This window comes from Suncus etruscus, chromosome 7, assembly GCF_024139225.1.
Source record: "Suncus etruscus isolate mSunEtr1 chromosome 7, mSunEtr1.pri.cur, whole genome shotgun sequence".
NCBI lineage: Eukaryota > Metazoa > Chordata > Mammalia > Eulipotyphla > Soricidae > Suncus > Suncus etruscus.
Window position 1 is genome coordinate 55,388,611 of NC_064854.1, and position 16,423 is coordinate 55,405,033.

The window sequence follows — 16,423 nt, forward strand, 5'->3', positions numbered from 1 at the left end:
AAGCCCCCAATGCTTATGCTTATCTTCTCCCTGGCACCTCAATTGCCGGGCTATGTGTCTGCTATGTCCTGCTACCCTGCACGTATCTCAGTGCCTCTTGTCCCATATAAGCATTGCTGCCATGGAATAAAGTGTCTCTGGTCATCAGCGGGGACCCATTCATTCCCAGTCATCGACTGGGGGAAACATGCACTGGGAGAGGCAGAATCTGACTCTGGAGGATAGAAGTTTTGACCCTTGCTAAATGACAGGGTGTACACCTCAAATCTTCACTTTCTTTTCTTTTTCAGGGCAGAGCAGGTTTGGATTCACACTTAGGAGTGACTGGTGATGCTCCTAGAGATGGTCCCAGGCACAGAACCATACTAGCCACCTGGCAAGACAAGTGCCTTCCCTGGGGTTCTATCTCCCCAGTCCCAGAGTCCTTCCCTTGAACTATTCCATTTCCCCTCTGCTCCCCTTTCCTTCACTCTTCAGAAACGTGAGTTCCATTTTCAAGGGTGGAGTTGGATGTGTCCCTGCCCTTACTTAGTCAGTTCTTGGATGACATTCTTGAAGTTGTGCAGCTCCTCCAAGATGCGCTGGTCCATCACACGCTGGCTCACCAGGTCCTTGTAGAAATCAACCATCTGCTTGGCAACTTGATCCAGCATCTGCACGTAACGTTCTCTGCCCCAACAACAAGACAGGGAGAATGAAACTGAGGTGAGGGGAAATGGATGAAGAGGGAAGAAGGGAGGAACGGAGAGGGAGAAGAGAGGGAAGGAGAGAAGGGAAGGAGAGGGGAAAGGAGGGGGGAGGGTGCAGAGAGGGGGGAAGGGAAAAGAGAGAGAGAGAGAGAGATGAAAGAGAGAAGTACGGAGAAAACATGGCTTGAGACATGGCCTGCTCTAAGACAAGGGGACCCTGGAGCATTTTGCACAAAAAGAAAGCAAGAAAGCAAGAAAGCAAGCAAGAAAGCAAGCAAGAAAGCAAGCAAGCAAGCAAGAAAGAAAGCAAGAAAGAAAGAAAGAAAGAAAGAAAGAAAGAAAGAAAGAAAGAAAGAAAGAAAGAAAGAAAGAAAGAAAGAAAGAAAGAAAGAAAGAAAGAAGAGAGAGAAAGAAAGAAAGAAAGAAAGAAAGAAAGAAAGAAAGAAAGAAAGAAAGAAAGAAAGAAAGAAAGAAAGAAAGAAAGAAAGAAAGAAAGAAAGAAAGAAAGAAAGAAAGAAAGAAGGAAAGAAAGAAGGAAGGAAGGAAGGAAGGAAGGAAGAAAGAAAGAAAGAAAGAAAGAAAGAAAGAAAGAAAGAAAGAAAGAAAGAAAGAAAGAAAGAAAGAAAGAAAGAAAGAAAGAAAGAAAGGGAAGAGAGGGAGGGAGGGAGGAAGGGAGAGAGGGAAGAAAGATAGATGATAGATAGATAGATAGATAGATAGATAGATAGATAGATAGATAGATAGATAGATAGATAAAAGACATTATTGTTATAAACCCCAGAGATGAGGGCCAGAAAAACCGGCTCATGATATGAAACTTACCACAAAGAATGGTGAGTGGAGTTAGAAAAATAACTACACTAACAACTACCATGACAACGTTAATGAGTGGAGAAGTAGAATGCCTGTCTCGAATACAGGCAGGGAATGGGGAGGAGCGAGATAGGGGCATTGGTGGTGGGAATGTTGCACTGAGAAGGGGGGTGTTCTTTTTGTGACTGAAACCCAACTACAATCATGTTTGTAATCACGGTGTTTAAAAAAGAAAGAAAGAAAGAAAAAAGAAGTGGTACCAGGGCTCAAACCTGGGACTCCTGCATGCAAAGCAGGAGTCTGCTCCAGGGCCCCTAAACCCTACCTAGACGCAAGCGTGGCATCCAGACCATGCTCACCTGATCTTGGCCAGTAGCTCCCCGCGGTCTGCACAGTCCACGCTGACCTGCCGGATGAGCTCGTGGAACACTGTGTTATAAATCGTTTGTTCCCTGCGCAGTAGGTGGAGCAGATTGTGCATCTGTGCAGGCAAGGAAAGGGTCATCATCTGGGCATCAGCTGCCCAATGAAGTGGAGTCCTAGGGATCTAGGACACCCTGGCTTAAGAGAACTGACTATTGCACCACCAAACCTCACTGGCAAGGGAAACAAAGAACCACTTGGAAGCAGTTGTGCAGAAAGAGCTGAGTTTCCCAGAGCCCCCCTCACCCCACCCCATAACCCAAACAGCAGTGATGTAGTAGCCTTGGGCACTGCTAGGGGAAGCTGAATGAAAAAAAGTTTTTTTTTTGGGGGGGGGGGGTCATACCTGGCAGTGCTCAGGGGTTACTCCTGGCTCTACACTCAGAAATCACCCCTGGCAGGCTTGGGGGACCATATGGGATGCCGGGATTCGAACCACCGTCCTTCTGCCATGCAAGGTAAATGCCCTACCTCCATGCTATCTCTCTGGCCCCTGAATGAAAATTTTAACATATTTTTTTTCTTCCTGAAAAGGGGCCAGTGGACCAGACATATTTTGGAGACTTCTGGTCTAAAGTCAAAGCATTGTGGATTATAAAAGAAGGGGGCCAAATATAAATGGATTTTATAGGGTACTCTCCTTTGGACACATGGTGCTTTCAGGAATATCTTTTAGGACCAGAGCTGTGGCGCAAGCAGTAAGGCATCTGCCTTGTCCGCGATAGCCTAGGATGGACCACGGTTCGATCCCCCAGCGTCCCATAAGGTCCCCTAAGCCAGGAGTGATTTCTGAGTGCATAGCCAGGAGTGGACCCTGAGTGTCATGATGTGCCTCCCCCCCAGAAAAAAAGAAAGAATATCTTTGTTACTTGCTTTCTTCATTGAATACTTTACTTTCCCCCAGCTGGAAATTGTCCCTTCATTGCCTTCTCTCTACCCTCTTATACAAATGCTTGCTTTAATAATACACACACACACACACACACACACACACACACACACACACACACACACACATACACACACACACATACACTTTTTTTTTTTTTTTGGCCTTTTGGGCTACAACCAGCAGTGCACAGGGGTTATTTCTGTCAGACTCAGGGAACTCTGGGATGCCGAGGATGGCCACCTGCAAGCCAAAGGCTATCCCCACTATGCTATCACTACAGCCCTGCAAATATATTTTTTCCCTTCTTTTTTGGAGAGTAAATTTTAGGTCACACCCAGAGGTGTTCAGTGGCTCTGGAGACCCTATGGGATGCCGGGGATGGAACCCAGGACAGCTGTGTGCAAGACAAGTGCCCCCCCTCCCCACTGTACAATCATCACTCTGGCCCCTAGTTTATATATATATATATATATTTTTTGTTGTTGTTGTTGTTGTTTTGTTTTGTTTTGGGGGCCACACCCATTTGATGCTCAGGGATCACTCCTGGCTAAGTGCTCAGAAATTGCCCCTGGCTTGAGTGAACCATATGGGACGCTAGGAGATCGAACTGCGGGTCCTTCCTTGGCTAGCGCTTGCAAGGCAGACACCTTACCTCTAGCGCCACCTCGCCGGCCCCATTTATTTATACTTTTAACAGTTTTGTTTGAGCCTGTCTCAGCCTGTCCATCATTGAATCTTGACCATAACTCCCAAAACATCAAGACCAAGATCCCTAATTTACAGAAGTGGAAACAGAGTGACCCAAGGTGCCTAGGCAAAATTCTGGGTGCAGAGTGCAAGCACAGGTACAGGCGGACCCCCTGCAGATACCTTGGTTGGTCCCTTGTATTCCTGAACCTCAGCACCTGCACGCTCCAGGAGTGTCTCCATCACGTGATTCAGCTGGGCCACCTCAACCCTTCGGTTAGGTTTCCTGAAGGAAGACGGCTTGACTAAGAGCATCAGCGGCCACAAAAGCGAAAAGAATATGATACACAAAGCAAACAAGGGGGCCAGAGAGATAGTGCAGTAGGGAAGGCACATCCCTTGCATGTAGATGACCTGGGTTCCATCCCCAGCATCCCATAGGCATCCTCAGGCATCCCCAAGTCTTACCACAAGTGATGTGAGACAGAGCCAGGGTGCGGTTCCCAACCCAAATAAGTAAATAAATAAAAAAAAAAATCTACTGTACTTACATGGATGGAAAAAGCAGTAGGCGGTTTTCACTGTCAGTGAGCAGAGTGGTGTACTTGCTGGAACAAAGGAGGAGAAGAAATGTTACTGGACACCAAGGATCCGTTTAATCACATACGATAGCCCAATAAGTTCACTTGGACACGTGAAGCATGAGGGTAATTGGAAAGGGGCTGGAGCAAAAGGACAGCAGGGAGGGCCAACCAGGTTCTATTGCCAGCATCCCATATGGTCCCTGCGCCCTGCCAGAAGTGATCCCTGAGCACAGAGCCAGGCGTATGTAGTCCCTGAGCATCGCCTAGTATGGCCCAAAATTCAAAACAAAATTAAAAAAATAGGGCTGGAGAGATAGCACAGCAGTAGGGCATTTGCCTTTCACACAGTTGACCTGGAACAGACCTGGGTTTGATTCTTTTTTTGGTTTTTGGGTCACACCCAGCAGCGCTGGGGTTACTCGTGGCTCTACGCTCAGAAATCACTCCTGGCAGGCTCAGGGGAACATATGGGATGCTGGGATTTGAACCACCATCCTTCTGCATGCAAGGCAAACGCCCTACCTCTATGCTATCTCTCCAGCTCCGAGTTTGATTCCCGACATCCCATTTGGTCCCTTGAGCAGAGAGCAGGTAACTCCTGAGCACCACTGGGTATGGCCCAAATATTAAGAAAAAAAAGGTCGGGGGCCGGAGCAGTGATGCAAGGGGTAAGGCCTCTGCCTTGTGCGTGCTAGCCTACGATGAACCGCAGTTCAAACCCCTGGCATCCTATATGGTCCCCCAAGCCAGGAGCGATTTTTGAGCAAATAGCCAGGAATGGCCCCTGAGCGTCACCAGATGTGGCCCAAAAACCAAAACCAAAAGAAAAAGGTCCATCATTTGCACCTGAGATATGGCTTAGCTATATGCAGGCCTAGATCAAATGGTATTTATCCAAACTGTAACTTCGATTTAGTAGGAGAACCTTAGTCATGGTCCTCAAATGTTCCACAATATAAGAAATCCCCTAATTTTGTTCAGAAATTCCTGGGAATGTGGCCCCGTGCCTTGCCTGCCAGAAACCTAGGGTGCAAAAGCAATGAAAAAGACTCTTTTGGGGCCCAAGCCAGAAGACAGCAGGTAGGGTGCTTGCCTTGCCTGTAGCAGACTCAAGTTCCATCCCCGGCATAAGGTCTCCTGAGCCCCGCCAGCAATGGTCTATGAGCATTGCTAGATGTGGCCCCAAAACAAACAACAAAGTGGCTCTAAGGCTAAAACACCAGCAAGTGCAGGCGCAGGAGAAATGTAGGGATGAGTGAATACAGCTGGTCCCAGAAGGAAATCTGGCCAGATGTGGTCCCCCGACTTCCACCAGGAGTAGCCCCTGAGCACTGATGGATGTGGGCCAAACCTCTGCCTGAATGAAAAAGCAATAGGGCCAGAGTAATAGCACAGATGATAGGGCATTGCTTGGCTCTCAGCCAGGAGTGGCCCCTGAGTGTCACCAGGTGTGACCCAAACCCCCCCCCCAAAGGTCAGTCACTTGCACCTGAGATATGGCTTAGCTATATGCAGGCCTAGATCAAATGGTATTTATCCAAACTGTAACTTTGATTTAGTAGGAGAACCTTAGTCATGGTCCTCAAATGTTCCACAATATAAGAAATTCTCAATCTCTGGCATCCCATATGGTCCCCACAGCCTGCCAAGTGTTCGGAGCATAGAGCCAGGCATAGCCCCTGAGCACTGGTGGGTGTGACCCCTCAAAAATTTTAAAAACAACAGGGGGGACAGAGTGGTAGCGCAAGCAGTAGGGCATTTGCCTTGCACGTGCTAACCCAAGAGCGTCACCGGGTGTGGCCCAAAAAACAAACAAACATAAAACAGAGAGAATCCTTGGATCCTGCTTTCCAGACTCCTGGCCACCTCCATTTCTCACAGTGCTGCTTCCTATCTAAATTACCATATAATGAGAAAGAAGTACTTGATAATCCTTCCAGGTATTGTCACTGCTTTAAAAAATTTTTTTATTTTGGTTGTTGGGCCACACCCGGTGATGCTCAGGGGTTACTCCTGGCTAAGCGCTGAGAAATTGCTCCTGGCTTGGGGGACCATATGGGACACCAGGGATCAAACCCAGGTCCATCCTGTGTCAGCTGCATGCAAGGCAAATGCCCTACCACTGCACTATGACTCTGGTCCCTGATTTTTAAATTTTTAAGCTTGTTTTGTTTGGGAATCATACCATATTGTTCAATAGCTCTGTACTCAAGCATCCCTCTTGGCAGGCAAATGGGAGCCTATGAGATACTGGAGATCAAACTCAGGATGGCTGTGTTCAAAGCAAATGCCCTACCCACTGTGTTTTCTCTCTCTCCCCTCTGTCCTCTCTCTCTCCTCTCTCTCTCCTCTCTCTCCTCTTTTCTTCTCTCTCCTCTCTCTCCTCTTCTCTCTCCTCCTCCTCCTCCTCCTCCTCCTCCTCCTCCTCCTCTTCTTCTTCTTCTTCTTCTTCTTCTTCTTCTTCTTCTTCTTCTTCCTCTCTCCTCTCCTCTCTCTCCTCTCTCCTCTCTCCTCTCTCTCTCCTCTCTCTCTTCTCTCTCTCTCCTCTCTCTGTCTCTCTCTGTCTCTCTCTCTGTCTCTCTCTCTGTCTCTCTCTGTCTCTCTGTCTCTCTCTCTGTCTCTCTCTCTGTCTCTCTCTCTCTCTCTGTCTCTCTCTCTCTCTCTCTCTCTCTCTCTCTCTCGAGCTTGGAGCATACATCTCCAGTGTACAGGTACTTACTCATCATAACACTCTAGACCTGACACGCCTGTGTTGGCGACAATGTGAAACTCCTCAGGAACCACCGTGTCTGTCAGTTTCTTTGGCTGCCAAAGAAAAAGGAGTAAGGAGAGGACAGGCAGAGGAGGAAATGGGCTGCACAGAGGGATTCCTACTCTAAGGACAGTTTCCTCCCCCCTCCCCCTCTCTCCCTCCCTTCCTTTTACTTCTTTTTTTTTTTTTTTTTTTTTTTTTTTTTTTTTTTTGGGCCACACCGGGCAGTGCTCAGGGGTTACTCCTGGCTGTCTGCTCAGAAATAGCTCCTGGCAGGCACGGGGGACCATATGGGACACCGGGATTCGAACCAACCACCTTTGGTCCTGGATCAGCTGCTTGCAAGGCAAACACCACTGTGCTATCTCCCCGGCCCCTCCTTTTACTTCTTTTCCAGTTTATTTATCTATTTATTTGGTTTTTGGGTCACACCCGTTGACGCTCAGGGGTTACTCCTGGCTATACGCTCAGAAATTGCTCCTGGCTTGGGGGAACCATATGGGGCGCCGAGGATCGAACCCTGGTCCATCCTAGGCTAGCGCTTGCAAGGCAGATGCCTTACCTCTAGCGCCACTGCTCTGGCCCCTCCTTTCCCATTCTTGTTTCCTTTCCTTTCCTTTCCTTTCCTTTTTTTTTTTTTGGTCTTTGGGTCACACCCGGCAGCGCACAGAGGTTACTCCTGGCTCTGTGCTCAGAAATTGCTCCTGGAAGGTTCGGGGGACCATATGGGATGTCAGAATTTGAACCACTGTCCTTCTGCATGCAAGGCAAACACCCTACCTCCATGCTATCTCCCCGGCCCCTTTGTTTCCTTCCTTCCTTCCTTTCTTTTATTCCTTTTTTATTTCTGGGGCCACAACCAATATTGCCCAGGACTTCCTCCTTGCTCTATGCTCAGGAGTCACTCCTGGAAGGGCAGGGAGACCCTATAAGGTATCAGTAATTAAACCCAGTTTGGCCACATGACAGACAAGAGTCTTTCCCATACACTCTCTCCAGCCCCAACCTTTTCTGTTAGCATGAAAAGAGGAGAAAAAATTAAGACCCTTCCATACCTTGAGGGGTATGAGCGCACCCTCGGTCCCTTGCAGGGAATGCTGGGAGCGAGGTGGACAGAGGACTTTCTCTCTGGCCTCCCCCTTCACATACTTCACGTCATATAGAAAAGAAATATCCCTGGGAAAGGAGGCAAGAAACAGATACAACAGTTCAGCTTGTGTGTAAGCAGTAAGACCAGCCCCAACTTTTCCCCCAACTTTTCCCAACTTACCTTCCTTCAAAGAGCCTGCAGATTGATGATTTAGCTGGGTCCACCCCAATACAACTCTCACATTCACACCCTTCATTTCTGTTATTGTTTTTGGGGGTCATACCCAGCTGTGCTCAGCAGTTACTTCTGATGAGCTTATGGATTTCTATGGCATCCCGGGGATCAAACCTGGGTCATCCACGTACATGTACAAGGCAAGTGCCCTAATTGCTGTGCTTTCTCTTGAAATCCTAATTTCTTCCACTAATCTCTTCTACTCTGAATTGTGTGTTTGTTTTGGTTCCTGATTCTGGGATCAAGAGACTTGTGACAGGGCTCGGAGATCATATTGGATGCTGGGATTGAACCTGAGCTGGCCATGTGCAAGGGAAATTAATCCTAATCACATTTGTGTGCCCCCTTTTTTGTGTCACTCCAGGGTGGAGCTGGTGGGGAGGGGCAGGATTCTATTGTGCAAGGGAATGAACATTGGTCTCCTGTATGCAAAGTCCTTTAAATGATCTTCCCAGCCCTGAAAAGTGCATTTTGCTCTATAAGAAATACATCAATAGCAAGAACTCCCTGAGGGGGTGCTAATGAGCATGAGGATAGTGGGCATATCACAATACAGGTCTTTGCTTTAAAAAAAAAAAAATCCAGGGGCCAGAGTGATAGCACAGTGGTGTGGTATTTGCCTTGCATGCTGCTGACCAAACATCCCATATGGTCCCCTGAGCCTGCCAGGAGTGATTTTTGATTGCAGAGCCAGGAGTAACTCCTGAGTGCAGCTGGATGTGGCCCAAAAACAAACAAACAAACAAACAAACAAAATCCAGCAGGGCCAGAGCAATAGTACAGTGGATAGAGCATTTCCCTTTCACATGGCCAGCCCAGGTTCAATCCCAGCATCCAATATGGTCTCTGAAACCTGCCGCAAGTCTCTTGATCCCAGAATCAGGAACCAAAACAAACAAAAATTCTAGAGTGGAAGAGATAGTACAAGTAAAGCACTTGCTTTGTCTTGTATTCAACCAACCTGGGTTCAATTTCTGGCACTACTTAGAGTCCCCTGTACCATACATAGGGCACTTGCCTTGCATGCAGCTGACCTGGGTTCAAAACCTACTACCCCATATGGTCCTCTAAGCACTACCAGGAGTGACCCCTCTGTATAGTACCAGGGAAAAAAATCTGAGCACAGCCAGATGTGCTCACTCAATGCCCACCCACCCCCAAATTTGCCTTATCAATGGCTGAGTTCATGCTTTGCATGTTGTTGGCCTATGCTGGGTTCAAGCCTGAGCACTGTTGGCACTACCAGATATACCTTCACACACCAAAGTAAGTAAGTAAGTAAGTAAGTAAGTAAGTAAGTAAGTAAGTAAGTAAGTAAGTAAGTAAGTAAGTAAGTAAATAAATAAAATAGGGCCCGGAGAGATAGCACAGTGGCATTTGCCTTGCAAGCAGCCGATCCAGGACCAAAAGTGGTTGGTTCAAATCCTGGTGTCCCATATGGTCCCCCATGCCTGCCAGGAGCTATTTCTGAGCAGACAGCCAGGAGTAGCCCCTGAGCACCGCCGGGTGTGGCCCAAGAACAAAAAACAAAAAACAAAATAAATAAAATAAACCAACTATACTTTTGTGACTTTTCCAATCCTTCCCCTCTCAGAAATCACAAAAATGAGAATTTTGAAAAATGCTCAATAAGTGGGCAACTGCCCCCACTGTTTTCCTACTTTACCTTCCAGCACCAGTTAGGGAAATGGGCTGATCGATCAGGTACTTGAACTTTTTCCTTCGAAGAGGATGTTGCCAGACTGCATCCACTGGCCTGGTCAGGGTACCCTGTGGAAGAGCAAAAACGAAAATACCCAGCAGGGGGCGCTTTCGTCCAACAAAAACCTATGCTTAAGCATTTTGTGGGGTTTTGGTGGTTTGCTTTTGTTTTTGTTTTGTTTTGTTTTGTTTTGTTTTGGGGCCACACTCAGGGATTACTCCTGGCTCCTGTTCAGAAATCACTCCTGGTAGGCTTGGGAACCATATGGGATGCTGGGGACGAACCCAGGTTCGTCCAGGGTTGGCCATAGGCAAGACAAACACCCTACCGTTGTGCTATCGCTCCAGCCCCTACTTAAGCATTTTTGGGGCCTTCCCATAAAAGACATTCAGGCAGCCTTTAGAGATAAAAAGAAGTAAGGATTCTGCAATACATAGAAAAGAAGGACAAGGGCTGGAGTGATAGTGCAGTGGTAGGGTGTTTGCCTTGCACCTGGCTGACCCAGGACGGACCTCGGTTTGATCTCCAGCATCCCATATGATCCCCCAAGCCAGAAGTGATTTCTGAGCGCATAGCCAGGAGTAATCCCTTAGCATCACCAGGTGTGGCCCAAACACCACCACCCCCCAATAAAAAGAAAGACGAGTAAGCATACTACCACAGATCATTTGAGTAAATCACATAAACCCTCATTAAAGGAAATACTTCTAAGCCTTGGAAATTATTTGTACATAAGCTTTAAGCTTTTCCGTTTCAAACTAGGATTCTCCTTTACTTTTCTTTCTTTTTAAAAAATGTTTTAGTTTTATTTTGTTTTAAGGCCATACCCGATAGCGCTCAGGGATTTCTCATGGCTCTGCACTCAAAAATTACTCCTGCTAGGCACAGGGGACCATATGGGATACTAGGGATAGAACCCTGGTCAGCTGTGTGCAAGGCAAATGCTCTACCTGCTATCATACCACTCCCTCCTCCTTTTTTTTTTTTTTCAATTTTAGCAATTTTTTTATTTTTTGGTTTTTTGGGCCACACCCATTTGATGCTCAGGGGCTACTCCTGGCTAAGTACTCAGAAATCGCCCCTGGCTTGGGGGGACATATGGGACGCCGGAGGATCGAACCACAGTCGTGATCTTTCCTTGGCTAGTGCTTGCAAGGCAGACACCTTACCTCCAGCACCACCTTCCTGAGTTAAACCACATGCAAAACATGCACTCCAGCTCTTCAAGTCATTCTTCTCCACACCCCAGTAGATCTCAAGTGCACAGATCCAGCACCCTCCACGTCATTAAGTCCTTTCTCCATATACATACGTACCAAGGGGACCTTGGGTTTCTTGGGTGGCAGCAAATACTCAGGACAGGACCCTGCATGGGTCAAGACAACCAGGGACTGGAGGATTTCCTGGGGGATGGCATCATTTGGAAGGGAAGTAGAAACAGGTCTGGAACGATGTGCCACCAAACTCTTCTCCAATTCTGGAAGTGCTAAGGAACAAGAAGGAGGGGCTGGAGCAATAGCATAGCGGCAAGGCGTTTGCCTTGCACTCGGCCAATACAAGATGGACCCTGGTTCAAATCCCAGCATCTCATATGGTCCCCCAAATCTGCTAGGAGCGACTTCTGAGCATAGAGCCAGAAGTAACCCCTGAGTGCCGCCTGGTATGACCCAAAAATGAAAGGAAGGAAGGAAGGAAGGAAGGAAGGAAGGAAGGAAGGAAGGAAGGAAGGAAGGAGGGAGGGAGGGAGGGAGGGAGGGAGAGAGAGAGAGAGAGAGAAAGAAAAGAAAAGAAAGAAAGAAAGAAAGAAAGAAAGAAAGAAAGAAAGAAAGAAAGAAAGAAAGAAAGAAAGAAAGAAAGAAAGAAAGAAAGAAAGAAAGAAAGAAGAAAGAAAAAGAAAATAAAAAGAAACAGGAAGGAAAGCGTGCCTAGAGAATTCTGGAGTTAGCTTCAGTCACCTGAAACCCGTTGGTATCCCACCAGCAAGGTCCCTTGAGGTTGGCCAGAATCATAACACAGAATATTGAAAACTCTTAACATCATGTAGTCAAGGAAAACCACCTTGGAACTAGAACTTCAAGGAGGGCGCTTGCTTTGCATTTTATACTATTATGGCTCCAGCCCCCATGGCTTTCAGCTCTAGGGAAGCTAACAAAGGGGTCCTGAAACTCCAGGTTCCAGAGCAAAACAAGTGTCTGTGGGGCTGGAGCAGTAGTACAGTGAGGAGGGCGTTTGCCTTGCATGCAGGAGACCTGGGTTCAATCTCTGGCATCTCATAAATTCCTCTGAGTCTGCCAGGAGCGATTCCTGTGTGCAGAGCCAGGAGTAGCCCCTGAGAACCGCCAGGTGTGGCCCAAAATCAAAAACAAAAAACAAGTGGCCAAGATGAGCCCTGCAAGTACCTTACCTAACTTCCCCTCCTTGGAGGCAGACGGTGTGGCTTTCTGAGTTTTGCTCAGCAAACTGGAGGAGGCAGAGCTGGGCAAGGGGAAGTGAGACATAGTTGGAGGCAGGATTTATGGCTCCACACAGCAGCGTGTTAGCAAACCATCAGTCTGAAACAGGGGTTCATCAGCCTGTGGGGGTCTGCAGTTCAACTGCACCTGCATGGGGTGAGAGTGTGACAGTCAGACAGACAGACAGACAGACAGACAGACAGACAGACAGACAGACAGACAGACAGACAGACAGATTGGAGCAATAGCCAGCGGGGAGGTAGTTTGCCCTGCACTCAGCGGACCCAGTTTAATCTTCAGCATCCCATAAGGTCTGCAGATCGACAGAGAGGTGTGTGTGCGTGCGTGTGTGTGCGCGCGCGTGTGTAACCATACTGGAAGACCCGGAAGGTGTCCCCGCAAACGACGCGTAAGCTGAATCGTCTTTCCCGCCAAGCTGCCCGGGCCGCACCGCCTAGGACGCCGGGCGTCGCCATGGAGACGCAGGACCCCGCGCCTGCCACGTCGGGCTGCCCTCGGCTCTGCCGGCGCGGAAGGGCGGCACGAGGGTCGAGGATGCCCAAATAGGGACATCCGCTCGCGAGGCCCGCCGCGCCCAGGCCCCGGGCTCTCCCGCGGAAGCTTCAGCCCATCCGAGCAGCCTAGGTGCAAGCGCCGCGGGAAGTTGGATGATCAAAGGCTCAATTGTCCAGTCTTTCTTCTTTCTGTCCTTCCTTTCTTCCCTTCTCTCTCCTTTCCTTTCTTCTCTCCTTCCTTCTTCCCTACCCTCCCTCCCTTCCTTTTCTTCCTTCTTTCTTTTCTTCCTCCCTCCTTCCCTCCCTTTCTTTCCTTCCTTCCTCCCTCCTTTTCTTTTCCCTCACTCCCTCCCTCCCTTCCTTCCTCACGCCCTTCTTTCTTTCCTTCCTTCTTCCCTCTTTTCCTTCTTTCCTTCCTTCCTTTTTCCCTCCCTCCCTTCCGCATTTCCTCCCTCTCTTCCTCCCTTCCTTCTTTCCTTCCTCCCTGCCTCCCTTCCTATCCCTTCTCCTTTCTTCCCCTCGCCCCTCCCTTCTCCCTTCCCTCTTTACACTCCCTTCTTCCTCCTCTTCCTTTTTCATTCCCTCCTTCCTTCTTCCTCCTCTCACCCTTTACTTTCTTCCCTCCATCCTCCCTTCTCCCCATTCTTCCTCTTCAGGCCAGTTCTAGACCAGTCCTCCTCCTCCTTTTCCTCCAACAGTGCTCAGATCTTACTCCTGGCTTAGCGCTTAGGAATCATTCCGGGCACTATTTCAAGTTGGGCCAACTTGAACCGGGTTGTCCATGCTCAAGACATACATATGCCTTACCCCTGTATTGTATTCTGGTCATTTGAGGCTGCCCTACCTCCTTTCCCCCTGCTCACATAAGTGATCCTTAAGATGAATGTCTTTTTTTGTTTGTTTGTTTTTGGTCACACCCTGCGGCGCTCAGGGTTTACTCCTAGCAGGCGTGGGGGACCATATGGGATGCTGGGATTCGAACCACCATCTGTCCTGGAAATGCCCTACCACTGTGTTCTCTCTCTGGCCCTTAGGTGGATGTCCTTTTTAAACCTGAGTTACACTTTTTGGGAGGGAGTTTTGTTTGGGTCACATTCAGTGGTGCTCGGGGGTCACTCCTAGCTCTGCAATCAGAAATCATTTCTGGAAGGCTCGATGGGGCTATATGCCATATGCCAGGGATTGAACCCAGGTTGATGCAGGGTCGGCCAAGTAAATGTCTTGCGACTGTGCTATTGCTCCAGCTTTCAAACCTGAGTTATACTTGGGCAGAGCTAACCCAACTAAAAGGGTGTCACTAACTTAAGACCCGGTTTACTGCCAACTCATTTGCCCCGGGGCTGCCTCCAGGCTTGTGGAATTCCAGGAAGGAATCAGCTGATTCTGTTCAGTCTTCACATTCCTTTCAAAGGAGGCAAACAGTTACTTCTCTAGGAATGGAACCCCATCCAGCCTGTTCAGTTCAGAGCTGCTAGGGAGGAAGAAGTTAACTGAACCCTGTTGATGGGCCTTCCCAATTCCTGCAGAATAAGCACTGAGCACTGTTCATCATCCTTGCAATGAACGTAGGTGAAGCGGAAAGTCAGGAAACGCTGGTTTCAATTGGGAGAGAGCTACACTGCCTTTCTGGTTGACCTATCATCATGTCCCCAGAAGACCAGAAAAGTCTGTCATGAGTCCCTGCACTGTGTTCATGCCCTCCCAACACCACTGGGGAGGGGTCCGGATGCACCTGAGGTCCATATGATCTACACAGAATGGTTCCCACCACCAGGCCTGAGGGTGCCATGAACTGAGTGAAAATGCTCAAGGCAGAGAGAAATAAATGAAAGTCATTCCTGACCAATGCCCAACTTTCCCAGATTTACTGTCTATGTAGGGAAGAATTTCCACAGAAGACAAATCATGAGGTAAATCTATTTTTGACTTGGGGCACATCCAGAAGTGCTCAGGGATCACAGGGTACCCTATGGGATGATGAGGATCAAACCCGGGTTGGCCACATGCAAGGCAAGAGACTTCCCCACTGTACTATTTTCTAGCCTCCCTTACTCACCTTACTTTGTTCAGTGGCTTAGAGTTAATATAAATACCATTCATATAAGGATTAGGAGATTAGGATTTTTCTCCAAATATTTTTTTTTGCTCATGCAGGCAACAATTTGCCATCACTTTCCCATGCCCCACATCCTGTCTGTTTAAAAAAACTGACATGTGGCCCTGGAGAAATAGCACAGTGGCGTTTACTTTGCAAGCAGCTGATCCAGGACCAAAGGTGGTTGGTTCGAATCCCGGTATCCCATATGGTCCCCCGTGCCTGCCAGGAGCTATTTCTGAGCAGACAGCCAGGAGTAACCCCAGGTGTGGCCCAAAAACCAAAACAAAAAAAAAACCTGACATGTAATTTATACACCCCTCCACATAAACAATTCAAATAAATAGGAATGAGTTAGAAAACACCTTGAGGGGGCAGAGCACTGGTGCAGTGGTAGAGTGTTTGCCTTGCATGCAGCTGATCGACTGCGGTTCGATCCCAACATCCCATATGGTCCCCCAAGCCAGAAACGATTTCTGAGCACATAGCCAGAAGTAACCCAAGTGTCAGTGGGTGTGGCCCAAAAACCAAACCAAACAAACAAAAAAAAAACCCTCTGAGTTGTGGAAAATTTTTTTTTGGTTTTTGGGCCACACCTGGTAATGCTCAGGGGTTACTCCTGGCTATCTGCTCAGAGATAGCTCCTGGCAGGCATGGGGGACCATATGGGATGTCAGAATTCGAACTAAGGGTTACCTTAGGTCCTGGATTGGCTGCTTGCAAGGCAAACACCACTGTGCTATCTCTTCGGCCCAAGTTGTGGAAATTTTTTGAATCCGTATGAGCCCCAGATAGCTCTCAGGACTATAGATCAATTGGCCACAGCAGAAGAGGATACATGATGGGGACATCTGGGACGGGGACAGACACAGACACAGACACAGACACAGACACACACACACACACACACACACACACACACACACACACACACACGTTTGCACACCTTGTGATCTCCTGTTTATAGGACTTAGACCTGAGAATTCTACTCTCACTTGACTAGATCAGTTGGTTTATAACCAGGTGTACCGATGACATTCTTTTAATTCAAATGATATCAAATGATATAAAATCCAAGTGATCGGTTTTTTTTTTAAATAAAAAGTGCAAGAAATAGCAAGCTCTAGGAAAGTAGTGCTAATTGGTCACAGACTACAGTAGAAATGGTGTCCATTCAGAAACAGATAGATCCTTTTATTCTTCATGTCATAATTTTGCAATTTTGTTTGTGGGGCATGGCTGGCAGTATTCCCAGCTCTGTGCTCAGGCATCCCCAGAAGTGCTCAGATGAGCATGCAGAGCCAGGGATTCAACCTGGGTTTTCTGCACAAAAGCATATGCTTAGGGGGCCGGAGAGATAGCATGGAGATAGGGCATTTGCCTTGTATACAGAAGGACGATGGTTCGAATCCTGGCATCCCATATGATTCTGAGCCTGCCAGGAGCAATTTCTGAGCGCAGCCAGGTGTGACCTTCTAAAAAAAAACCAAAAAC

General features: G+C 47.9%; 1 protein-coding gene across 1 annotated transcript in view; it reads right to left on the minus strand.

Moving 5' to 3' along the window:
• The window catches only part of AXDND1 (axonemal dynein light chain domain containing 1), a 39,353-nt gene extending 26,558 nt beyond the window's left edge, over positions 1-12,795 (minus strand). The window contains 10 exon segments of the mRNA XM_049777585.1: positions 529-669; positions 1,862-1,983; positions 3,688-3,790; positions 4,056-4,112; positions 6,808-6,893; positions 7,896-8,016; positions 9,831-9,934; positions 11,183-11,352; positions 12,271-12,341; positions 12,695-12,795. Of these exon segments, the coding sequence (XP_049633542.1) occupies positions 529-669; positions 1,862-1,983; positions 3,688-3,790; positions 4,056-4,112; positions 6,808-6,893; positions 7,896-8,016; positions 9,831-9,934; positions 11,183-11,352; positions 12,271-12,341; positions 12,695-12,795 (1,076 nt within the window).
• Between the last annotated feature and the right edge of the window lie 3,628 nt (positions 12,796-16,423).